The sequence below is a fragment of the Oncorhynchus nerka genome, linkage group LG13 (assembly GCF_034236695.1).
Source record: "Oncorhynchus nerka isolate Pitt River linkage group LG13, Oner_Uvic_2.0, whole genome shotgun sequence".
Classification (NCBI taxonomy): domain Eukaryota; kingdom Metazoa; phylum Chordata; class Actinopteri; order Salmoniformes; family Salmonidae; genus Oncorhynchus; species Oncorhynchus nerka.
The window spans coordinates 84,685,981-84,703,487 of record NC_088408.1 but is presented as its reverse complement, the minus strand read 5'-3'; the positions used below and the strand labels follow the sequence as shown (position 1 = coordinate 84,703,487).

Sequence of the window (17,507 nt, the reverse complement as noted above, 5' to 3'; positions counted from 1 at the left end):
GACACCGGTTTTGCACATCTGCCTTAAACTAGACATTGGGCCGATGTTGGTATTTTTTAGCTAATATCGGCAGATTTCCGATATTCTCACTGATATATCGTGCATCCCTAATCGCAGCCTTATTCTAAAATGTATTAAATTGTTTTTTTTCTACAATTGTTTTTAATCTACACACAATACCCCATAATGACAAAGCAACAACAGGTTATTAGAATTTTTTGCAAATGTATTAAAAATATAAAACGGAAATATTACATTTGCATAAGTATTCAGACCCTTTACTCAGTACTTTGTATGATACTACAAGCTTGACACACCTGGTCATTTGGGGAGTTTCTCCCTCTCTGCAGATCCTCCCAAGCTCTATCAGGTTGGATGGGGAGCATCGCTGAACAGTTATTTTCAGGTCACTCCAGAGATGTTCAATCAGGTTCAAGTCCGGGCTCTGACGTGTCTCGAAGCCACTCCTGCGTTGTCTTGGCTGTGTGGTTAGGGTTGTTGTCCTGTTGGAAGGTGAACCTTTGCCCCAGTCTGAGGTCCTGAGCGCTCTGGAGCAGGTTTTCATCAAGGATCTCTCTGTACTTTGCTCCGTTCATATTTCCTTCGATCCTGACTAGTCTCCCAGTCACTGCCACTGAAAAACATGCCCAAGGCATGATGCTGCCACCTCCATGCTTCACCTTAGGGATGGTGCCAGGTTTCTTCCAGATGTGATGCTTGGCATTCAGGCCAAAGAGTTCAATCTTGGTTTCATCAGACCAGAGAATCTTGTTTCTCATAGGTGCCTTTTGGCAAACTCCAAGTGGGCTGTTGTGTCTTTTACTGAGGAGTGACTTCCGACTGGCCACTCTCCCATACAGGCCTGATTGGTGAAGTGGTGCAGAGATGGTTGTCCTTCTGGAAGGTTCTCCCATCACCACAGAGGAACTCTGGAGCTCTGTCAGAGTGACCATCGGTTTCTTGGTCACCTCCCTGACCAAGGCCCTTCTCCCCTGATTTCTGAGTTTGGCCGGGTCTTGGTGGTTCCAAACTTCTTCCATTTTAAGAATGATGGAGGCCACTGTGTTCTTGGGGACCTTCAATGCTGCAGACATTTTTCTGTGCCTTGACACAATTCTGTCTTGGAAAACTACGGACAATTCCTTTGACCTCATGGCTTGGTTTTTGCTCTGACATGCACTGTCAACTGTGGGACCTCACATAAACAGGTGTGTGTGCCTTTTTCAAATCAATTGAATTTACTACAGGTGGACTCCAATCAAGTTGTAGAAACATCTCAAGGATGATCAATGGAAACAGGATTGTCCTGAGCTCAATTTCTTGTCTCAAAGCAAAGGGTCTGAATACTTATGTAAATAAGGTGTATTTAATACATTTTAGAATAAGGCTGTAATGTAACAATGTGGAAAAATGGAAGGGGTCTGAATACTTTCCGAATGCACTGTACATCCTGTTTGCAACATGGCACTAAAGTAATACTGCAGAAAATGTGGTAAAGCAATTAACTATTTTTCCTGAATACAACGTGTTGTGTTTAGGGCAAATCCAATACAACGCATTACTAAGTACCACTCTCCATATTTTCAAGCATAGTGGTGGCTGCATTATGTTATGGGTATGCTTGTAATAGTTAAGCACTGGGGAGATTTTCAGGATAAAATAATAAACAGAATGGAGCTAAATCCAGAGGAAAATCTGGTCGTCTGCTTTCCAACAGACACTGGGAGATGAATTCACTTTTCACCAGGAGAATAACCTAAATCACAAGGCCAAATATACACTAGAGTTGCTTATCAAGAAGACAGTGAATGTTCCTGAGTGGCCGAGCTAGTTTTTACTTATATCTACAAATCTAGGGCAAGACCTGAAAATGGTTGTCTAGCAATGATCAACAACCAATATGACAGAGCTTGAATAATTTATAAAAGAACAATGGGCAAATGTTGCACAATCCACAAAGTATTGACTTCGGGGTTTGAATACTTATGTAAATTAGATATTTATGTTTTTAATTTTCAATACATTGGTGAAGATTTCTATGAGAATGTTTTCACTTTGTCATTGAGAGGGTGTGTGTGTGTGTTGATGGGTGAGGGGGGAAAATAAAAATGTTAATCCATTTTAAATACAGGTTGTTATACAATGTAAAATAAGTCAAGGGGTATGAATATTTGAAGGCACTGCACCTGTCCTTGATTAACAATAGGCTAATCAGTGGATGATGTGTGTTCTTTAACCAGCTCTACCCAGTTCTGTTGGATAACAGTCATCTTCTTAAAGCCCAGAGGGGTTCTACAGTGGTGGGCTGTGGTTCTAAAGAGCACGTGGCCCAATGTGAGCCGGTCAATGAGAGCATTGCGGAGGCCCTCCAGAGAACCTCCAAAACCATCCAGGATATCGACAACCTCCTACTTTCTAGAGACACCGTCATGCAGGGCAGCGGGTCATACAGTCCTGTGTGATGTCGGGTTTGCTGTCAGAAAATACTTATTGCAAGTGAGGAACATGTGAAGCAGAATTATTCATTGGTTTCAGTATCACTAAGTAAGCATTGTCTAGTGGCAGTTTCATTGCTTTACTTACAGTTGAAGTACAGACTGCAGGAAAAAGAAAAATAGTTTTCCATGATTGTGAGGCTCAGATATAGGTCATGGTGTCTAACACTGTCCTCCAGCTCATCAACAGCCTCAACCCATGTGTGGTTAGACATATTGGTTAGACCAGACTCTGAAAGATGATGGTTGTGGTGTGTTGAAGCTAGGCAACAGTTTGTTGAAAAATACTTTTTGTCCATCTTATTGCAATTCCTGTACTGTCTTCATCTGATATCATGAGGTGTATTGTACAGTGACAATCACAAGTAATAACGATTTTATGTCATCTGTCGTGTCCATTTCACCTTGTCAGTGCTTTTCGAAGTGCACAGTTTAATAAGTGCCATGATTCCCCATGTTGAATCACTCATCAGTTCATGGTGGTCTCACTTCAGTAGGACTGGAAAGAAGAACTCTGAAGGAAGTGGCTGGAAGTGACTAATGTTTTGTGTTGTGCTATACAGGATGTGTGTCATTTATACTCTACAAGGTGTTGAAAGCGTTCCACAGGGATTCTGGTACATGTTGACTCCAATCCACAGTTAAGTTGGCTGGATGTTTTTTGGGTGGTGGACATTCTTGAAAACCCCAGCAGCGTTGCAGTTCTTGACAAATGGTGCACCTGGCACCTACTACCATACCCTATTCAAAGGGACTTAAATATTTTGTCTTGTCCATTCACCCTCTGAATGGCACACACACAGTCCATGTCTCAATGATTAAAAATCCTTCTTTAACCCTCCCCTTCATCTACACTGATTGAAGTGGGTTTAACAAGTGTCATCAATAAGGGATCATAGCTTCACCTGGTTCACCTGGCCAGTCTATGTCATGGAAGGATGTTTTGTATTCTTAGTGTATGTTCATGAATAAAGCCAAACTGTTCAGAATGTCTTACAGTAGAATAGGCTAGTTGTGTTTTTGTACTGCTGATGATGTGAGTGTTTAGCGCTGAGGAAAATGCTATTGAATGTATACCACCAGCAATGGGAGGGACTGTAGAAACTAGAGAGCTGTGATGAAAAACTTGTATTACTGCTTTCTCCTCAGAGAATCATGGTGGTCACACTTTCTCATGTCACTTAAATTATTAAGTGACAAAAATGATGACCAGACCACATCAACGCAATTATTTTCCTACAAGCCTATGGATTGCTTATACATAGAAAAGGAAAAAGTATTCATCCCCCTTGGTGTTTTTCCTATTTTGTTGCATTACAACCTGTAATTTAAATAGATTTTTATTTGGACTTTATGTAAAGGACATACACAAAATAGTCCAAATTGGTGAAGTGAAATGGAAAAAATTCAAAATGGAAAAGTGGTGCATGCGTATGTATTCAACCCCTTTGCTATGAAGCCCCTAAATAAGATCTGGTGCAACCAATTACCTTCAGAAGTCACATAATTAGTTAAATAAAGTCCACCTGTGTGCAATCTAAGTGTTACATGATCTGTCACATGATCTCAGTATATTTATGCCTGTTCTGATCTGTCACATGAAGACCAAGGAGCTCGCCAAACAGATCAGGGACCAAGGTGTGGAGAAGTACAGATCAGGGTTGCATTATAAAAAATTATCCGAAACGTTGAACATTCCACAGAGCACCATTTAAATCCATTATTAAAAAATGGAAAGAATATGGCACCACAACAAACCTGCCAATAGACGGCCGCCCACCAAAACTCACGGACCAGGCAAGGAGGGCATTAGTCAGAGAAGCAATAAAGAGACCAAAGATAACCCTGAAGGAGCTGCAAAGCTCAGCGGAGATTGGAGTCTGTCCATAGGACCACTTTAAGCCATACACTCCACAGAGCTGGGCTTTACGGAAGAGTGGCCAGAAAATAGCCAAGCAAAGTAAACACGTTTGGTATTCGCCAAAAAGCATGTGGGAGACTCCCCAAACATGGAAGAAGGTACTCTGGTCAGATGAGACTAAAATTGAGCTTTTTGGCCATCAATGAAAACGCTATGTCTGGCGCAAACCCAACACCTCTTTCACCCCGAGAATACCATCCCTACAGTAAAGCATGTTGGTGGCAGCATTGTGCTGTGGGGATGTTTTCATCGGCAGAGACTGGGAAACTGATCAGAATTTAAGGAATGGTGCTAAATACGGGGAAATTCTTGAGGGAAACCTGTTCGTCTTCCAGAGATTTGAGACTGGGACGGAGGTTCACCTTCCAGCAGGACAATGACTCTAAGCATACTGCTAAAGCAACACTCGAGTGGTTTAAGGGGAAACATTTAAATGTCTTGGAATGGCCTAGTCAAAGCCCAGACCTCAATCCAATTGAGAATCTGTGGTGTGACTTAGATTGCTGTACACCAGCAGAACCCATTCATCTTGAAGGAGCTGGAGACGTTTTTCCTTGAAGAATGGGTAAAAATCCCAGTGGCTATATATGCCAAGCTTATAGAGACATACTGTACCCCAAGAGACTTGTAGCTGTAATTGCTGCAAAAGGTGGCTCTACAAAGTATTGACTTTGGGGGGGGGGTGAATAGGTATGCACCTTTTTTTGTCTTATTTCTTGTTTCACAATCAATAATACAAATTGCATCTTCAAAGTGGTAGGCTTGTGAAAATCAAATGATACAACCCCCCAAAAAAATCTATTTTAATTCCAGGTTGTAAGGCAAGAAAATAGGAAAAATGCAAAGGAAGGTGAATACTTTCACAAGCCACTGTACCAGTTGGCTCAAAGCAGCTACGGTTTGGTAGCTAAAATGCCAATGTATGTCAGTTGCTTAGCACTGGTATGACAGTGGTTGTGTTCATATAAACTGTACAGACTGCTGATAGCACTTCTCATTTCTCACCTCCCTTGATCAGAATAGTAATAGCCTGTACACTTCCTGTGTATGTATAAAACCATGGGTCTTTGTACAGGATAGTATTACATTGTCTCCAGACCCACACAAGGCCAGGGCTATACAGTGTATGGAGAGACTTGGACAGATTAGGTGAGTGCTTGTGTCAGGGTGGATGCCATGGGAGGAAATTGATTTGTGAGGGTGTATATCTACAATGTCTTCAGAATTACTTTCCCAAAGAACGTTCTGGTTCATTTGAAGTTACCTTTTAGTTCATTATCTTATTTCTGATGTATACCATGGTTGTGGACGTCTCTTACAGACATTTACCTGCCAACTAAAGCTGAAAGGAAACATTTTTAAGGTCTGTTAGAACAAGTCATTGAGTCACATGTATTAATGTATTTTGCCGTGAATTAAAGGTATGGGTAAAATATGGTTGCATCTGTATCCCAATGGTCTAAAGAGGAATCATATAGTCTCCTCACTGATTGGAAAGTACTGGACAGGCAAAATCAACATCACCTTCGTGGTTTCATCTGTCCTGTCCTTGGTTTCCAGATCAGTGCAATTAATGGAGAGGAAGCCATTGAGATAAATGTAATACAGTATGCACTTCCGTATTTATTTGGACAGTGAAGCTAAAATGTCTCATAGGAGGCGACAGTACAGAATGTTACCTTTTAATTGAGGGTATTTTCATGAATTCATACATATCTAATTTATCGTTGAGAAGTGAAAGGACTTTATGTTTCTGCTCCCCCAATTTGAAGAAGTCATCATGAGTACTCTGACAAATTCACTCATAGTGTATTAAAGTAGTCAAAAGTTGAGTATTTGGTCCGATATTCCTAGCATACAATGACTACATCAAGCTTGTGACTACACACTTGTTGGAATCATTTGCTGTTTGTTTTGGTTGTGTTTCAGATGATTTTGTGCCCAAAAAGAATGGAATGGTGAATAATGTATTGTCTAATTTTGGAGTCACTTCTATTGTAAATAAGAATAGATGTTTCTAAACAATTCTAAATTAATGTGGATGCTACCATGATCATGGATAATCATGAATGAATGGTAAATAATGATGAGTGAGAAAGGTACAGAGGCACAAAGATCATACCCCTGAAAAGATGCTAACCTCCCCAGTTATTGGTAATGGTGAGAGGTTAGCTTTTTTGGGAGGTACGATCTTTATTCATGAATTCATGATTGTCCGTAATCATGGTAGCATCCACATTAATGTAGAATTGTTCAGAAACATCTATTCTTATTTACAATCAAAGTTACGCCCAAATGACACAATGTATGTCATTCTCTCACCATATTTCTACCCAGGAGGAAAGAACAGACGTCAGGGCTCTTATGGCTCGCTTCAACACAGGAGGAGGCAGCCCCATGGAGGGAGGGGTTCACCCTAAACTGGCATCCCACTCCAGCCTCTCCACTAGTTCCCCTCTCTTAGCCAAGCTAGCTGCCCTGGAGAAGAGCCGATCAGGAGGAGCCCTGACCACCACTAACTCCCCTGCAACTAAGCCTGTGTTTCAGAAGAAATTTGAGACCGCAGCCAGAGAAGATGTAGGAACCTTGTTCCCCAAACCCCAGTCCTTCAAACCCAGGCCTGTGGAGACCATCAGGGACACAGAGTCTACAGGGCCTGAGTCCTCTTTCACTATACCTCCTCTGAAAAGACCTGTCAACACAGCCTTTCCGGACAACAAGGTCAAACTGGCTCCGGCCTCAGGCTCAGCCAAACCTCCGTGGGTAAAGGACAGTGAGTCAGAAAACACCCCTACACTCCCTAAACTGCCCTTAGCCCTCAAACCAAAGATCTCCATCTCATCACTGCAGTCCAACCTTGACCAAGAGACCCCGAAGGAACATCCAACACCATCCACCCCCAAATTGCGCCCGATCTCCATGTCCAAATTCCTTCCACCCCACACCCAGCAGAACTCCCTCTCTAGACAGGAAAGTGAAGCAAGCCTCCCAACTTTGAACTCTAGCAAATGTATGCCTCCCCAACCTCCTCTCACTCTGAAACCCAACTTCCTGACAGCGCAAGCTGGAGCGAGGGATGAACTGGTCCCTCATGAAGAGAATGATGATCCCTCTGCCCCTAAGAAGAAACCCCTGCCTAATGTGTTTTCTCTGGGGGACCCTCCTCTGAAACCCAACAGGCCTCCCCATGTTACCTTACAGATGTTTAGGACTGAAGGTGAGATCTCTTCTCATTTCCTCTATGTACACCCAAAATACATTAAAACCTAATTATTGGGTCTAGTTGACATGTCACAAGACCCAGTCCTCTTCCTTAAATATGTCATCATGTCTCATAAAGAGAATGACAGACCCAGAGGTAGAAGCTAAGGCACAGATCTAGAATCAGCTTACCCTCCTCAAATTCTAACCTTAACCATTAGGGGAAAACATGCACAACAAGCATGGTTCTATTGCTTTGTTGTTGTGTGACAGGTCCTGAGTTGAGCGCAGCGGGGCCTCCTCCTCCTAATCTTGCTCCCCACACCAGCAGTTTCCCTGCACCTCTGACACCCTCCCTCCTCTCTAACTCCCCTGCAGCTATGTAAGTACAATACTTTGCTTATGAAAATCATCGATTCAAGAAGAAACTCCTTAGCATACAAACGTTAACCACCGTAGGCTAACTCACTAGCATACCACACACCCTTTAGCCCCCGTTTGGTCCTCAGTCTTGGTCAGTTGGCTATTTGCGATGTGTAATCCAGTCATCATGTGCTGTTTGCATGAACATTTCTAAAGGCTTTCACAAAAAACCTTCCCAATTAAATGTTGACTGCAATGTAGGCCTACCTGACAGAATGATATAATGCTGATTTGTATCTATGGGGAAGGCATTTGTTTTGCTCAATTGAATTAAAGGGCAACGATATCCTCCCCCATAAAAATTATCGATTTTTCCCAGACGTCAACAGTGGTCTCCTGGTGTGGTTTAAGCATTGTTGTTGACTTACAACATCACATATTTGGCGTTATTTAAAAAAAGTGTGATTTTGAGAGTGAAAACCTGAAAAATCCAATAGGAAAACATAGGATTTTTCCCAAGGGCGCCTTTGCTTCACACAGGACCCACTTTTCCAGGCACAACTACACCACTGCATAGGCTTGATGGAAAGACAGCAGTCCATTCACTGAGACATAATAAGCCAGTAGGTCCCAATCATAAGAATACAAAAACACAACCATTGGGTAAGCATTTCCCAATCGAAATGTACAACTATTACTTCCCATTGCAAAAAACATTTCACGTTTAGCACACAAAGTAACCCCTGATCTAAAGTTTAAATGCAACTATGTGTTAAACACACGTGTTATTTTCAAAGAGATGGTTATCAACAGTATGTGAGCTGCAATAGAAAACCACACTTCCACCAGATGAGGATCATTTGAAACTTAACTACTTGTTGAGCCTCTGCTAAATGACTTAAATGTAAATGTAAATGTTGAAAGTTATTCTTGGGGAGAAGGGGAGAAGCTAAAAATGAGCAACAACATCCACTTCGATAACACCCACTGCAGCCGCTGCAAACTAGCTTATAGCTTAAGCTAGCTAGTTAAACCGTGGGACAACCTTTGACCTGTTGGGTCAATTACAAGTCAATGTGATTGGTTGATTCCACTGTCACTATAAAATGTTGCCCTAATATAGTTGAATGGCAGATGCATTCTATCAAGTTTCAGATGGCCTAGCCAGTAGCTAACTTAGCTAGCTAGAAAAATATTGATTGGATATTTTTTTCTTTTCAGTTTTAACCTTTTCCTTTCTAACAAAAATTGAAGAGACTAAATCAGAACATCATTGAAAATAATAATATAATTATTATTATTTATATTATGCCATAAATCCTTAGCCTTTCTCTGAAAGCATAGAAGGTCCTCATTGTTCCCTGCTGTGTTTGTGTTAGTAAACATTTGTAGAGCGTCTCTATTTGCCCTCTGCATGCATTTATTTTTACCATTCTGAATGTATAAAGAATCCATATGTTCTTCTGAAATACTGGAAATGTTGAACTCTTATTATAGTGACGATTTGACAAAATTACAGTCATGGTCTTGAATTCGTCTCAAATTTTTCTGGTCTCGGTCTTGACTCGATCTCAGAGCTCTTGTCCCCCTCCCAGTCTTCACTCAGTCTCACTCCCCCTCCGGTCTTGGTCTTGACTTGGACTCGATTCGCTCCGGTGTTGGTCTTGAATCGGTTGAATCGGTGGTCTCGAACACAACACTGGTTATTCTTAAATTCATTTTTTTTGTGGCCCCCACCCTCATCAAAGTAGCCCATCCCTGTTCTAAAGTCTTTGGTGTTGTGATAATAACATGAATGACCATGTGTGTATGTGTGTGTCTTTCTAACCATGAATGATGATCAGAATCCAGCCCAACCAGGAGGATAGCTATGACGACATTGGGGTCATGAATCTCCCTTCACCCCTTCCCCCTGGAGGTGCCACTTCCATTCTTACACAACCTCACCTATACGAGCGCTACGTGGCATTGTGAATAATATGTGTAGCTGGGCCCTAAATCATTTGGTGGAACAAAGATGATTGTTTCAAATTAAGAAATAAAAATGTGTTTAATACTCAGTGTTGTGGATACAAGCTAAGACATAAAAAATTATGTCAATAATCAACATAGAACTGAAAATGACTTATATGTTTGTTTGGTTTTCATTACAGGACATCCCAACCTAAAAATTGAGGTATAATATCTGATTTGCCTGATGACGGTAATATGGAGCCTTCGAAACTGTACAACTAGTTACTGCACTGTACATAGCATGCATTTAGACAGGGCACATGATTGGTGTTAAAGTAAGTGTGACACATATAGCTGTAGAAATAACATGCTGGGAGAAAAGAGGAAGTGGTTAAGAGCGATATCTAGACCCTTGCAGTATGTAGCTTCAGTAAGCCACTTCTGACTGAAAATGTGTTTGAATGTCATTTACATATTTAGATACAGTATGTTTACAGTCCAAATCTCTACAACAAGTTTAATCCGTCTTTGATAACAATAATTTCTGTTAGTTTGCAGCTTCACTTTAATGCTTGATTGTAATATTGTATGTCCCATCCTCTAACAGGCAGAGTTGAGTGATGAAGAGATGTATGAAGACTTAGAGGAGAGATGGTGAGAGGAATCTTTATCACAGAAAAATAATGAATAGAATGTAAAACGATGTTATATATAATAGTGACACCTCTGTAGTATTATCATCTAAACTCAGCAATAAAAGAAACTCCCTCTCACTGTCAACTGCGTTTATTTTGAGCAAACTTAACATGTGTAAATATGTGTATGAACATAACAAGTTTCAACAACTGAGACATAAACTGAACAAGTTCCACAGACATGTGACTAACAGAAATGGAATAATGTGTCCCTGAACAAAAGGGGGGTCAAAATCAAAAGTAACAGTCAGTATCTGGTGTGGCCACCAGCAGCATTAAGTACTACAGTGCATCTCCTCCTCATGGACTGCACCAGATTTGCCCGTTTTTGCTGTGAGATGTTACCCCAGTCTTCCACCAAGGCACCTGCAAGTTCCCGGACAATTTTCGATCTTTGGATTTTTACGAATTATCTTTGAAAGACAGGGTCCTGAAAAAGGGACGTTTCTTTTTTTGCTGAGTTTATATGTTTGATTCTCAATCCCAGTATAATTATTTATCCCAAAATTACTCTCTTTCTCTCTCACGACAGGATTGAACAGGAGGCTAAAGGATCGAAAGAAACCAACGAAGTGAAAGGGCAAGAGAAGAAGAGCGACAAAGAGGAGAAGAAACGACTAGAGCAGGAGAAGAAAATGCAGAAAGCCAGAGAGAAGAAGGAGCAAGAGGCAAAGAAAAAGTACAAGGTAAGCAGGATATGCATATATCTGGAGTTATATCTATTACAGCCATGTGTAGTGGAGTAACACCTATCCCTGTTTGTAGCTCTCTGAGCCGATTCAGGTGATTCACAAAGCCAAGGCTCAGGTGGAATGTAAAGGAGGAAAGACTGACCTGCCACTAACACAGGGAGAGACTATAGATATCATACGCATCACTGACAACCCAGAGGGACGTTGGCTGGCCAGGAACAATGAGGGAAACTGTGGGTGTATACACATACAGTAAATACACACATACATACACACACCACCCTCTCTCTTCCTGTTCTCACTGCCTCCTCTTCCTTGCTGTGTTGTAGATGGCTATGTAAGGACTGAGGCAGTGGGCATTGACTATGACCTTATAAAGGAGCAGAAGAAAGGACCCCTACCTAACCAGTCTGAGGAAAAGCCTGAGGTTTATGATGATGTAGGCATCCTGGACAATGCCTGCAGGTAAAATAATAAATAAACTAAATGTTAAATGTTAGAGCTTTGAAATGTTGTTTACTTTGTTGTCTATGTGATGTGTCATTGTGACCCATTGGTGTCTATGCTTCAATAGTCTAGATTTTTGTTTTTCAGTGGGGTCAAGGTCCAACAAGGTAAGTCTCACATTGATATTATATATAATTCATCAGAACTTATAACAGACCAGTAATATAGAAAATTACAAAAAACAACTAGACTGCAGCATATGCAGCGTTCAAAGCATGGATTGTTACTCAGCCAGTCGCATAGCAATAACAAGCCTTTTTGCCATGTCATTGTTTTCTTCTTATGACAGCTGAAGATGGTGATATCTATGATGATGTGGATGGATCCAATCAAAACAGGTATATGCAATTATGTAACTACGTGGTGATTTTGTGACTATTCTATGCATCGAGCAGGAATCTTTGTAAATGTAATACAGTGTCTCACTCACGAGGTGTTCCTCATCGTTGCTTAGTATTTGACTGACAACATCTAGTGGTCAGAAGTATTATTGCAAAAGTGATGCTGGAACAGAGCTACATTGACACATAGTTAGATCGTTTTTTATCCCTTCTTTGCTTTACCTTTATGAATGACCCCTGAAACCTTTTGCATGTATAATGTCAATACAGTGAATACACCAGCTTGATCTTTTTGTTCAATAACTGTTTGATCTTCATTCTCAGATTTCCCCCTCCACTACCTAAAGAGGGAGGTAATGATATGGTCACTTGTTCACTGGGAAAGGGAACAACAGTCTTACCAGTTATTTCCCAGTCAAATTATTTCCCTGTATTCTTTAAATAAAATCACCATTCTATTTATTGTACTGAATGGTGTGTACTGTGTAATCAAGTTAAAGAAGTGTGTTGCTTCATTTGTCTGTCTTTATGTCCATAGATGAGATTTATGATGACGTGGAGTCCCAGAGCTTCACTGCCCCTCCTCCTCTCAACAGGTGAGAAGAGGGTCACAGAGCCAGAGTTGGGTCAGCTATACTCTTGAATAGTCCGTTCAGCTATACTCTTGAATAGTCAGTTCAGACACAAATGAGCTTGAAATCAATACCTAAGTTAAATCATTTTGTGTTTCTCCATTTCAGTCTCCCTCAGCTGACACCTAAGGGAAAGCAGGAGGTGATGGACCCCAAGAAGAAGAAAAAGTTTGAGAAAGAGGAAAAGGAATTCAGGAAAAAATTCAAGGTAAAATGTCTAATTGTGACAGGAGAAAAAGCACAATGACATCATTTAGTTGAGCCGGGCACATTACTGCCTCCCGTCTCGTTTCAAACTATCCACATCTGAATAAAGTAGAAAACCTAAATACAATTAAAAAACATTTTAAAATCACAGTTATTCCCAGATAACATTCTAAAATATTGATAATCAATGACTGTATCTTTTTTATATGGTCAGATTTATATGGTACTTACTTACATGATTTGAGTAGTAGTAACTGTGTTGAAATCTTCCACTGTCAGTTTGAAGGGGAGATCCAGGTGTTATATGATGTTACCATAGATCCTACCTTGGACAGTAAGAAATGGGGGAATAAAGACCTACAGTTGAAGCCAGGAGAGGTGATCGATGTCATTGTGAAGCCAACATACGGCAAACTGATTGGCAGGAATAGAGACGGGAAGTGTAAGTTGGCATCAGTTGTTATGGATGAATTATTCACAATCAAACATGAACAATTAATTGCAATCTGTATTCCTCTTTTCTAGTTGGTTATGTGTCCATGGTCAATGTTGCACAGTAAGTTCACGAGTTATTTCTGATTGTTGAAATACGCATGCGCTCACTCAAAATATTCACACGTTCATGCACATGTGTGCACACAAACACATACACAACACTAATATTTTGACATATGATTTTACTTCAACAGGGATGGTGGAGATGTTTATGACGACATAGGAGAAAGTATGTTTTAAAACCATTCTAGAAATGATCTGGGTCATACTTTATTTGGATAGTCCAGATTTTCCATCTGTATATGATCTACAGATTATCATACTATCAACAAACTTGATAAGAAACTGCTTGCTAAGGTTACGGTTAGGGTTAGGTTAAAAATGAGGGTTGGGGTAATGGTTAAGTGTAGGGTTAGGATAAGGGTTAAGGTTAGGGTAAGGGTTAAACTTAGGGTTAGGGTTAAATTTAGGGTTAGGATAAGGGTTAAGGTTAGGGTAAGGGTTAAGGCTAGGGTTAGAATAAGGGTTAGGGTTAAATTTAGGATTAGGATAAGGGTTAAGGTTAGGGTTAGAATAAGGGTTAGGGTTCAATTTAGGATTAGGATAAGGGTTAAGGTTAGGGTTAGAATAAGGGTTAGGGTTACATTTAGGGTTAAGATAAAGGTTAGGGTAAGGGTTAAGGTTAGGGTTAGAATAAGGGTTAGGGTTAGGATAAAGGTTAGAGCTAGGGTTAGTAGATAGTTAGTTTAAATGTTACTGATAATCTGTAGATGGTCCATCTGCAGATGCTCTACAGACTATCGAAATCAAGTTTTACTATTATTTGTGACTAACTGTACAACACTTTGTTTAAACAATGACATTGCCAGCTGTACGGACTGCTTTGAAGATATTAGTTTGCAGACAAGACAGGCCTACTTACAGAAGTAGGCTGATTAAATAATATACAGTTGAAGTCGGAAGTTTACATACACTTAGGTTGGAGTCATTAAAACTTGTTTTTCAACCACAAATGTCTTGTTAACAAACTATAGTTTTGGAAAGTTTGTTAGGACATCTACTTTGTGCATGACACAAATCATTTTTCCAACAATTGTTTACAGACAGATTATTTAACAAATAATTCACTGTATCACAATTCCAGTGGGTCAGAAGTTTACGTACACTAAGTTGACTGTGCCTTTAAACAGCTTGAAAACTTCCAGAAAATTGTGACATGGCTTTAAAAGCTTCTGATAGACTAATTGACATAATTTGAGTCAATTGTAGGTGTACCTGTGGATGTATTTCAAGGCCAACCTTCAAACTCAGTGCCTCTTGTAGACCTCCACAAGTCTGGTTCATCATTGGGGGCAATTTCCAAATGCCTGAAGGTACCACGTTCATCTGTACAAACAATAGTACGCAAGTATAAACACCATTGGACCACGCAGCCGTCATACCGCTCAGGAAGGAGACGCGTTCTGTCTCCTAGAGATGAATGTACATTGGTGCGAAAAGTGCAAATCAATCCCAGAACAACATCAAAGGATCTTGTGAAGATGCTGGAGGAAACAGGTACATAAGTATCTATGTCCACAGTAAAACGAGTCCTGTATCGACATAACCTGAAAGTCCGCTCAGCAAGGAAGAAGCCACTGCTCCAAAGCCGCCATAAAAAGCACAGACTACGGTTTTCAACTGCACATGGGGACAAAGGTTGTACGTTTTGTAGAAATGTCCTCTGGTCTGATGAAACAAAAATAGAACTGTTTGGCCATAATGACCATTGTTATGTTTGGAGGAAAAAGGGGGAGGCTTGCAAGCCGAAGAACAACATCCCAACCGTGAAGCATGGGGGTGGCAGCATCAAGTTGTGGGGCTGTTTTGCTGCAGGAGGGACTGGTGCACTTCACAAAATAGATGGCTTCATGAGGAAGGGAAATTATGTAGATATATTGAAGCAACATCTCAAGACATCAATCAGGAAGTTAAAGCTTGGTCTCAAATGGGTCTCCCAAATGGACAATGACCCCAAGCATACTTCCAAAGTTGTGGCAAAATGGCTTAAGGACAACAAAGTCAAGATATTGGAGTGGCCATCACAAAGCCCCGACCTCAATCCTATAGAAAGTTTGTGGGCAGAACTGAAAGTGTGTGCGAGCAAGGAGGCCTACAAACCTGACTCAGTTACACCAGCTCTGTCAGGAGGAATGGGCCAAAATTCACCCAACTTATTGTGGGAAGCTTGTGGAAGGCTACCCAAAATGTTTGACCCAAGTTAAACAATTTAAAGGCAATGCTACCAAATACTAATTGAGTGTATGTAAACGTCTGACCCACTGGGAATGTGATGAAAGAAATAAAAGCTGAAATAAATAATTCTCTCTCCTATTATTCTGACATTTCACATTCTTAAAATAAAGTGTTGACTGACCTAAAACAGGGAATTTTTACTAGGATTCAATGTCAGGAATTGTGAAAAACTGAGTTTATATGTATTTGGCTAAGGTGTATGTAATCTTCTGACTTCAACTATAGGCCTACATACATTTATTTTTAATTGTATTTGTTTGGAATACATACATTTATTTTTAATTGTATTTGTTTGGAATGCAATGCATTGTTCAAACATGGTTCTACTTGTTTATTTTCTTACAGACTGCATTTATGACAATGACTGAGACTTCTGTGTCAGAATGTACTGAGACAACCAGCACTGAATCTGCAATGCACACTGCAACTGGTCATCTTTATTTTATCTGATGAAAAAACAGATTACTTAAACTGTTTAATTGATTGTCTTGAAATAACTATAGATAAATGTGCCTTGACTATACTATGGTTGTTTTGTTTATTTAACCTGGATTGCAATGTGAATGAATGGATAACTCTTTGAATGTGAAACATTCACTATGTATTTTAGTTGGTATTTCAATTCAAATAAGCTCTCAGACCATTCACCAGACCTAGTAGTGTAAAGTACTGAAGTAAAAATACTTTAAAGTACTATTTAAGTAGTTTTTGGCGATATCTGGACTTTACTCTTTATATTTTTGACATATTTTACTCCACTAAATTCCTAAAGAAAATAATGTACTTTGTACTCAATACATTTTCCCTGACACCCAAAAGTACATTTCGAAAGCTTAGTAGGACAGGAAAATGGTCCAATTCACGCACTTATATAGAGAACATCCCTGGTCATCCCTACTGCCTCTGATCTGGCGGACTCAGGACTCACTAAACATAAATGGTTATTTGTAAATTATGTCTGTGTTGGAGTGTGCCCCTGGCTATCCATAAAAAAATACAATTGGGCCGTCTTGTTTGATAAATATAAGGAATATGAAATGATTTATAATTTTACTTTTGATACTTCAGTATATTTTAGCAATCACATTTACTTTGGATCTTAAGTATATTTAAAACCAAATACTTTAAAACTTTTACTCAAGTGGTATTTTACTGGGTGACTTTTACTTTAGTCACTTTCTATTAAGGTATCTTTACTTTTAATCAAGTAGGACAATTGGGTGCTTTTTCCACCACTGACCAGACCGGAGACACAAGAGATATGCGGCGCTAAAGTAATGTTGGCGCGATAAACCCAATCCCCTATTCTCTCACGAGAAAGTTTCCGCTGTTGTGTATATTTCTGGAAACATGGCGACAAGCATCCGTGGCCGCTCTATCCGAAGTCTTCGGATGCGAGGTATGCCTGAAATATCACCCCGACATAAGCTTTACGAACTTGAAATTCTATGCCACTATTTGCTTTTCTTTCTGATGACCCAGGTGGGTAGCCTTACAATGTCCCCGTTGTCTTGGACAGGTCGGAATGACAGCGGGGAAGAGAACGTACCGCTCGATCTGACAAGAGGTAACGTTAAGTCGTTTTAACGTTAGGGGTTCATACGGAGTGAACGCTATTATTGTAATAATGGATATTGTTTGCAGCAACTTAAGGTGATGATGAGGCTGGGAAATCTATTAAAATGCATTCTACTGATTATTGGTTTCTGA

General features: G+C 40.2%; 1 protein-coding gene across 3 annotated transcripts; it reads left to right on the top strand.

Annotated features, from left to right (window-relative positions):
- Nucleotides 1-2,256: 2,256 nt before the first annotated feature.
- Nucleotides 2,257-16,320, top strand: LOC115140286 (FYN-binding protein 1-like). 3 transcript variants are annotated; one of them, XM_065026780.1, is made up of 18 exons: nucleotides 2,257-2,496; nucleotides 6,754-7,633; nucleotides 7,891-7,999; nucleotides 9,825-9,898; nucleotides 10,134-10,156; nucleotides 10,541-10,587; nucleotides 11,161-11,314; nucleotides 11,394-11,553; nucleotides 11,650-11,785; nucleotides 11,915-11,934; nucleotides 12,117-12,165; nucleotides 12,493-12,521; nucleotides 12,707-12,764; nucleotides 12,909-13,008; nucleotides 13,287-13,449; nucleotides 13,533-13,563; nucleotides 13,697-13,731; nucleotides 16,143-16,320. In XM_065026780.1, the coding sequence occupies exons 1-18, from the start codon at nucleotides 2,347-2,349 to the stop codon at nucleotides 16,163-16,165; spliced, it is 2,241 nt and encodes a 746-aa protein (XP_064882852.1). In that variant the 5' UTR covers nucleotides 2,257-2,346; the 3' UTR covers nucleotides 16,166-16,320. The 3 variants fall into 3 exon arrangements, with proteins under 3 accessions (XP_064882852.1, XP_029534443.2, XP_029534442.1); XM_029678582.2 differs by having other exon boundaries at nucleotides 2,469-5,565; XM_029678583.2 differs by lacking the exons at nucleotides 13,287-13,449; nucleotides 13,533-13,563; nucleotides 13,697-13,731; nucleotides 16,143-16,320 and having other exon boundaries at nucleotides 11,895-11,934; nucleotides 12,909-13,002.
- The last annotated feature ends 1,187 nt before the right edge of the window (nucleotides 16,321-17,507 follow it).